Source organism: Olea europaea, unplaced genomic scaffold, assembly GCF_002742605.1.
Source record: "Olea europaea var. sylvestris unplaced genomic scaffold, O_europaea_v1 scaffold4392, whole genome shotgun sequence".
Lineage (NCBI taxonomy): Eukaryota > Viridiplantae > Streptophyta > Magnoliopsida > Lamiales > Oleaceae > Olea > Olea europaea.
The window spans coordinates 2,376-11,339 of NW_019262699.1; the positions used below are offsets into that span (position 1 = coordinate 2,376).

General features: G+C 34.6%; 1 protein-coding gene across 1 annotated transcript; it reads right to left on the bottom strand.

Annotated features, from left to right (window-relative positions):
- Window positions 1-741: 741 nt before the first annotated feature.
- On the bottom strand, window positions 742-3,606 carry LOC111387967 (scarecrow-like protein 6). The gene is made up of 2 exons (XM_023012610.1): window positions 3,200-3,606; window positions 742-3,095 (listed from the first exon to the last, which is right to left on the bottom strand). Exon 2 carries the CDS (start codon window positions 3,093-3,095, stop codon window positions 984-986), a length of 2,112 nt encoding a protein of 703 aa, XP_022868378.1. The 5' UTR covers window positions 3,200-3,606; the 3' UTR covers window positions 742-983.
- Window positions 3,607-8,964: the final 5,358 nt, after the last annotated feature.

Here is an 8,964-nt window from a genome sequence, read left to right on the forward strand (position 1 = left end):
ATTTCTACTACTATTAAAATGGTATTGGGTGTATTCTAGTAATTAAGGATATTTCGTGCAAGTCACCACTACTAACTGATACAATAGCATAATTTGGTCCAACCAAAAGACAACTTTCAAGCAAAAAATTAGACCACTCATAAGCGTGCAACAACATAAGATGTTATTACCTATTACACTTTTTCATTTTTAACAGTCAAAAAGATGCAATACTTACGTGCAATTAGTATATCTCGTCCATGAGATGGAATTTAGAACTGTGTAAGTAATTTTTACATGCAAACGAAATTCAGAGCATGAAATGAATTCAACATAAAGGAAAAATAGAGAGGCATTACAAACTAATATTGACTAATTCCTTTGGTAAACAAGACTAAAATACAACCTCATGAAATCAACGTAAATAAGACAGGTTATCAACTAGTGTTTAACAAATCATTGATAACTTAGTACTTCGAAAGCTGCCAAAAAACCAAAACTTTGGTATGTGCATAAAATTATATAACTAAATGTGATGAATTGCCTCGGCTAAGAACTTGTACCACTAGAAGTGACATTATTTATTAATTTAAATTCGTCTGAAATGAGATAGAAGATAATGCAGATTGCAGCGTAAAATAATATTACATATTAAGTGATAATCACTAACCATGAAAATTGACCAACACACATTTTTATTTTATAATGGATAAAAACACACACTTTTCTACAGCTTAGGAGAACCAGCTCCAGACACCGACAAATTAGAACCTAGCAGCAATGCATTCACAAGAGTAAAATTATAAAGCATTAGAAAGCAAGTTTTTTCTCAATAAGTTTGACTAAAGTCAATATTACATAAACAAAAGCAGGTGAGAACAAAGCAATATAATTCACAACAATCAACTTGCATATGAGATGCTATAATTGAAATCCAGTTTAGTAAAATGATTTCCAGTTGTGGAGAGTAAGCTAAAACCTTGGCAAACATACGAACTGTACCCTCAGCATATCCAAGTCGAAATTGACATGAGCTGCCATTGCTGCCAATATAACACAAGTGATGTCTGCCTCTTCTCTACATGAAATCCGGTTACTCGGGTTCTCTTCACCAAATATTCAGCCTGAGTTTCAGCAAAGTTACTGATTGAAGCGGGCAAGAATCCTGCAGAAGAAAGAAGACTCCTCCATGGAGGCATCGGGGCATGGTAGTGAAGACGGCCCAAAACAGTACTTTCAATCCCAGGTTGGAAGAGGAACTTCTCAATTTTGCTAGCAGAATCTGAAGGAATATTAGCAGCATCAATAGAGTCCAGTAGAGCTTCATAGTACTGAAGCATGTTAAGAATGTGGCATGAGAACGGGAGGTCAACTCGTTCACATCCGCGATCCAAAGAAACCAAGATCTTTGGTGAAAGCTTCTTTATGAAGCAGAGAAATGGAAATAGTAGAGACAGGTGACTTGCAAACGACCAGATAGGAAAGTTAACAGCAATGGCCTCACTCTCTGATTCCCGGAAAGAGGACAATGGACTCGAATTTGGGTCAAAAGAATCAACATTCACTACCACAAGCTCAAAGTTAACCCCGAGATCGTTAGCAAACTGGGTTAAATTTTCATGCATGAGGCTAATCTCGGCCGGATTGTGGGTTGAGGGAGAAGCAAAGCCTGTAATCTTTAACGAGGCTAATCCTCTATTGTTCGTAGGTAGCTGTTGCATAAAAGAGGACCACTGAGCACCACAACCAATATCAAAATCTATAATATGTATGTGTTCTGCGTAGTCAAGAGCTTCAAGAAGGGCCTGGTTAGCAGTAAAATTCATGAATTGGATAATGGGTGAAACCTCAGAGAAAACCTTATAAGCACCCATCTTGAACATACCATCAATTGGTGTGGGATTCCTCATTGTTGGAGAGGCGTTTGGGTTGGACATTAAAAGGGCCAATTGCAAAGCCTCCTTGAAATAAAAAGCAGACCTTTGAAATGGCTTCACTATGGGTATGAGCACATGATTGAGCCGCGCCAATATCTCTTGCGCGTAAGAGAAATTTCCAGCCAGAATCAACTCAGCAGCCTTATAGACCAGGTCATATGCAATCTGCTGTTGTGGCTGCTGCTGGCGATGGTGGTGGGCCACCATTTTCTCAACATTGCCACCATTTGTCTCTTGTTTGGGAACCAATAATGGCTTCTCCTGAAGTTGACTCAGAGGGATAAAATTAGGCTGTTGACAATAACCCACGGGAGGCTGCTCCATTTGAGGAAACTGTGACTGTGATGGGAGCAACATTTCATGACCCAGATCAACAAAAGTACTGCTTGCATTCTCAGAGCCTAAGTTTAAATTCATGTTGCCCAGATTACAACGTTTTGACTGTCGCTGAAAATGGGGGTGATAATCTTGTTGAGTACCATAAAATGAAGGGTTCAAGCTCAAAATGTTCAGATTTGATGCTTTTTGAACCTGTTGGTTAAAAATCTGCGCCTTCTGTTCTAATGTACCAAATTGCTGTTCAAAATTTACGCTAAGAGGCAAAGATGTAACAAAGTTACCAATTTTTTCAACATTGGAGTTTTCACTCAAAGAAAATTCAGAACCAAAAGGGCCTAAAGCAGAAGGATTCGGGCTCGAAAAAACATTACCAACGGGTGAAATGGCAGAGCCACCGGTAGCCAAGGCCTCAAATCCACAAATCACCGGAGAATCCTCGGAATTGCCGGCAATCCACTGGAGAAGAACCTGATCTTGGACTGCAGATTCAGACAACAATTTCTCCCAATCTTCCTGTCCAAGGTTAAATTTTTCAGCCAACCCATGACTCAACTCCATGCCAGAATTATCACCAGGCTTCAAGTTAGCCATCAGGCCTTCATTTCCTTCACCTCCAACTCCAACGCTGGCAGCGGTGGCTGTTGGCTGATTAAAAGAGGAGAGAGTAGATGTAGACGTTGAGGGGCTTGGACTCCTTGTATCCAGCACAGAAATGGGTTCATTGCCTGTAAAGTTTGCACTTTTCTTACAGTTTACTTCCAGTAGAGAAGCAGGAGAAACAAAAACTGAAGAAGCACCACCATTCGGTAGCAAATTGTTGTTATATTGTTCTCCTATCATCTAAAAATAACAAGAAACAAAAATTTATTAATTATTGAGGTCAAGAAAAGAAGATTAAATACAAGAACAAAGGGAAAAAGTAGTACGGATATGAAACAACTTGCCTTTGTGCTTCAAAAATGGGTTTGTAATTTCTTCCTCCTTTCGCCAATTTCTTCGAAAATGGGTTTGTAAATTCTTCCCCTTTTCGTCAATTTCTTGAATGGTTTTCTCAAAAGAAAAATCAAAGCCATGAATCTCTTGAGAGACCCATTAGCCGAAATAGAAAAAAACCTGCTTTCTCAACAGTCTTCTTCTCTTTACTTTTTAAATATCTGCTCCGTCTCTCTCTTTTTCCCCTTTATCTATTGGTTTGTTTTGTGTTCTTCCCCGTTGAAGCCCCTTTGAATTGCAGTACTGTACTGTGTACCATTCCCTGTTTCGCCCTGGAGCTGGAGGCTTGCATCATAAAAAAAGGAAGAGAAAGTGGACCTACTCTCTCCTCTCTGTCTCTCTCTCTCTGTGGTCGCTGTCTTTGCTTCGAACTGTTATTTTCTGTCCATGATTTTTGCAGTTTATTTCATTTTGGAAAATTTGCACTGTTAGTCCTCAATGTTTCAAATAAATCCATACCTTGTAACTATCTCAAGTTATGTTCGATTTAGATAAAAAATCAGATTTTAAATAAATTTTAATAAAATTTAACAAAATATAAGTTAAAAAGTAGTAAAATTCTTGTTGGTTTTAACTTAAATTTTAGGGATAATTATAGCCACAATATCAAACCTTTCATTTAATAACAAACTTAGCTCAAATCTTTCTTTTGTGCTACCATAAGTATCAAACTTTTAAAAATTTACAGCTCGAGTCCAAAATGACGATTTCCGTCAATTTGACCAGAAAACCATCAGTTGACTCCTAAAATAAAAGGCTTAATTATTATCCTAAAATAAAGTAGGGGCATTTTGGACAAACTACATTTCTCCAATTAAATCAAAAATTAAAAAATAAAAAATAAAATCACAACACACCCTCATCTCTTCCTTCACCAAAACTAAAACCACCCCACACAACTACCACCGCCATCGTCAACAGCACTGCCACCCAAATCCAAGTTCAAATCCAAACACGTCTGATTCCCCTAGCCATCCTAGAACCACAAAGCCAACTGCAATAGGTTGCCGCGGACTCAGATTGTTGACTATGCGTGCTCCACTCAAAATGCAAGTCTCTCTGTTTCTCTTCTTTGCATAAAGGGTCATCGCCTCAAAAACATCATGGCCATTGTTGACATCCAATACGTGAGCTCTAAGTGTATTCGCGCTCTCTTAGGTTATGATAACCGATGATTTTTGTCTATTTTTGGAGCCTAGTGGATGGCCTCGTAATATATGCACCACCATGTTTCTTGAATTTATATTGGAGGTGATTAGGTCAAATCATTAATGCATGAGGTCTTCATTTTCACAGAAAAATGAACCTTCTACTTCCAATTGCAAGCCATTTGTCTTTCCACAATTATCCGTTCGACAAAACGAGGGGAGACGACGATAGTGGTGGTGAAACCAAATCGAACAATGGAATGGACGTCAATAAATGTTGTTTTCATCCCTGAAAATCTCTTTCCAAAACTCTTATTTATGTTGATATCTTTCTGGAACTTCTTCGGTTGATTTTTGGTGAATTAGTTGTCAATCGGTTTGTGGTGGAAAAGATTTAAGACTCTGATAGTGTTGGTGGTAGTGGGGTCTCCTTTTCTGCTACGATAACGGCTTGGGTAGAAATTGAGGTGGTGGTTGGGTGGAGTGGTTCTAGTTTTGAGGGATGAGGTGTTGGGAAAGAAGGAGGCGGGGATGGGTTGTGGTTTTATCATTTTTTTTTCTATTTTTTGATTTAATAGAAAAAATGTATTTTATCCAAAATGTCGCTACCTTATTTGGGGAAAATAATGAAGTTTTTTATTTTGAGAGTCAACTGACAATTTTTGTAGTCAAACTGACGAAAATTGTCATTTTGGATTTGAGCTGCAAATTTTTAAAGGTTTAGTACTTACGATAGCACAAATGAAAGGTTTGGACAAAATCTGTTACCAAATAAAAGATTTGATATCGTTTTTTCAATTTTCACCAAATTTTAATTAACTTATTTACAGGGTGTTTGAAACTCATTTTGAAGAAAAAAAAAACAATTTTAAAATAGTAGGTTGATGCAGAATGTGTAGATGAGAAATATTTGATTTACGCGTAATATTATTTTAATGAAAAATATATGGTTGAAAAAAAGAAAGAGAAAAATACATTTAAAAATAATGAAAATCAAACGGGACCTTACTAAATCAATCAGGGGCCAAATATACCCCTTTTAGCCTTTGGGGACTTTGGACAATTTGTGTCCAAAATGAGGGGGGAAATGGATATTACTTAATTTCAATTACAAAATTGTAGAAAACGAAAAGCATGTCACACCTCTAACCCTTGGTCCTCATGTAAATTCCCAGACCACCATCGACACCATTGTCCAATAAATTCGATTAGTCATAACTTTCTCCCAGTCCTTTTTTTTAATAATCGTTCACGTCTCCCTAAACCCTACAACAAAGTGAGCTGACATTTTGCACTTCAAAATATTGGTCACGTGATGATCGTTGAAATTTTAGCCCCCGTTTGGCTCCTATTTTTTGGAAATGAAAATGAAGGAATAGTATTTTTTTGAAAAATAAGTGATTGAAAAAGAAGGAAAAAATTTCGATTTATGTGTAATATTATTTTATGAAAAATTGTGTGGTTGAAAATAGGATAGAGAAAAATGAAATGTAATGTAATTGAATTTAATGGGGGCCAAACAAGGGCTTAATTTATAAACAGATAAAAATAAGATTGAATAAATGGATAGTATTCGTGAGTCTCTTTAGAATATATAATAAAAAATGAATTTTGATCATTTATAAATGAATTATAAACTAGCCAAATATGATATGATTAATCTGTGATGTAGTAATTATTTTATTTATATAATTGTGATTGGCAATGATGGATGACAGCATTGATGATTTTGAAAACAAATTTTTTAAATGAATGAATGTAATGTTATCAAATATAATTATCAACCAAAATTGTAAAAAGAAAAAAAAAATTATACAAATGGCATGATTGTTTATAAATACATTCCCCTCATACAAGAGGGTGTGGACCCCTCCCTCATGTGAGGAATGTGTCAACGTCAATTTACAAATAGCAAAATTCTTATAAAGTAGTAAGGAGAAGTTTTAATGTACGTAATTTACGTACATAGAAGTGTTCATATCCCCTCACGTGAGGTGGAGCCCACCTCACGCTGGTTTCACCACATGTGAGAGGTGTAGACATCTTCAAGTATTCAAATTATGTACACTAAGGTAGTGTTTGATTGGATCATTTTTCATGAAAAATGGAATAAGTTTTCCATCTTTTACTCAATTAATGGTGTTTGATACCATTTATTTTCCATGGAATTGGTTTTCTTGCTTTTGTTGTCACATAGATATTTTCCATCTAATTGAGGAAAATTCATTTTCCCGATTACTGTAGCAATATTTAATTAAATTTTTTTTTTTGTGGTTGGCAATGGAGACAAATTCTAAGAATTACTGTAAAAAAAAATTTCCTTTAATTGGCAATTTCCATGTAAAACAAAGTCAAATGAATACCAAAAGATAGATGATTTTCTTGGGTTTTTTTATTTTTTTATTTTTATTGGCAATGAAAACAAATTATATCGTCAATACCAGTAAATTTTTATTCTTTTAGTTGACAATTTTCATGTAAAACAAAATCAAATGAATACCAAAAACACTTTTATTTTAACATTTTCTATGTGAAAAATTATACCAATCAAACACAATAAATTGACAATTACCAGGAAAATAATTTCTAGACAATTCAATTCCCTTAAATTCATTTTCTTTCCAACCAAATTTCATCTTTATAATCAAATAGACTCTAAATACAACCTAAACAGTACAAAGGGTGGAAAATAGGGCTTCAAACGGCGGCAAGTAGCGGTTTCCGCCGGTGATTGAATTTTGAAAAAGCTTCGGCCGGCAATGTCAGGACAGTAAAAAGTTAAAAAAGGTAGCTGTAGTCAGTGGTGGGGGCTTTTTCTGTTTAAATTTTGGAAAAGCTGATGCCTTTTTATCCTCTGGGTTGTAAATAGTTCTCTAATTGAGGGCATTTTTGGTCTAAGAACTGACTTTTAAAATGTCAGGATACGTCCAATCGGACATCGGAATTACCCTTAGGGTGCGTTTGATTACAAGTAGGAAAATTACATGGAAAGAAAATGAATTCCAAGGAATTGAATTACCTAGAAATTGTTTTCATGGAAATTGTAAATTATTGTGTTTGATTGTATAAATTTTTCACGTGGAAAATGTTGAAGTAAAAGTATTTTTTTATGTTCGTTTGATTTTGTTTTACGTGGAAATTGTCAATTTCAGGGATATCCTCTTTTACAATTATTCCTAAAATTTGTTCCCATTGCCAACAATTAAAAAAAAAATAAAAAAAGCAAAAAAAAAATAAAAAAAAAGGTGGAAAACCAAAAACCACCTATCCCCTAGGAAAAAAAAAGGTGGAAAATCACGCTTTAAGGTGTTGTACCTAGAAATTCATGGAAAATCAATTCCCTAGAAAATTTTGTCAATCAAACAGGCCAAAAGTGGAAGTTGGAATTCGAATTCCAAAAGTCAAAATCAACAACTAATTTTAACCACACATTTTTGGAACTCACAACTTTTCGATATCATATTTCAACAGTTTTTATTAAAAAAATTTCTAGTAATAACCATGAGAGAATATTTTTGAGGAATAATTGTAGCTACGGTCCTAAACCTTTCAATTTTTGCAATATTTACTCTAACATTTTATTTGTTGCAACCACGATCACAAACTTTTTGTTCTTGTGCGATGAAAGGACATATAGACAATTTCCATCCATATATCCATTAAGTGAAGAGAAAAAATGATTTTAACCATATTTTTAATATTTTTAAAAATGACAAAATAGTACTTTATTTATCACATTAAGTAATTAAATTAAAAATAAATAAAAAGAAAAGTTGATCTTCTTTTGCAAATCGTCGGCATCACTACTCGCTTAACCTTTCAACCACTTCCTTAAATTCATTATTATTCCTCACTGCACTCAAATCCACTCAAAATGTGTAAAAAAAATAAAATTCTAGAGATCCTCGAATAAATGTGAACAACGAATTGCAAACAAAAAGGTGTAAGTTGGTTTTTGCTCATAGAGTGATGGTGAGGAGGTGGGGGCGGGGGGGGGCATTGAAGGCGATCCGGGACTGGTGGCTAAAGCCACGAAATTGAAAAGGGCATTGCAAAAAAAGAGAGGCTACATGTATAGGGTGGGGTTCCCCATAACAAAAACAATAGGTAGGGTGAGTCAAATTTTTTTGGCAATATTTTAATTACATGGGATCCACCTCATGTGTCTGATCTGGAAGGGTTCTAGTTCTGTGAACCCCTACTCTATACATATAATATAAATCTTGCAAAATTGGTCAAGGTAGGATATTAATGAGATTTAAATGGATTTTGAAAATTTAAAAATTCTAATAAATTTCATGGATTTGAAGCCGTTCCACAAAATCCATAAGAATCTCATTAAAATTTGTGAAATTTCAAAAGAATTTGTTATATATTGTTAAGCTTGAAATTCGTCAAATTTTTTAAAAATATCTCTATTATTTTAAAGGATTTCATTAAATTCTCAATTAAGAATGTCTATCTTGGACACCTAAATTTAATTTTCTATTTGGCCCCCTTTAAAACTCATTAGTTTAATTTAAATTTCTCTCTCTCCTATTTTCAACCACATAATATTCAATAAAATA

Coding starts and splice junctions, on each gene's coding strand:
- LOC111387967 (XM_023012610.1), bottom strand. CDS start 3,095: ATGATAGGAGAACAATATAACAACAATTTGCTACCGAATGGTGGTGCT.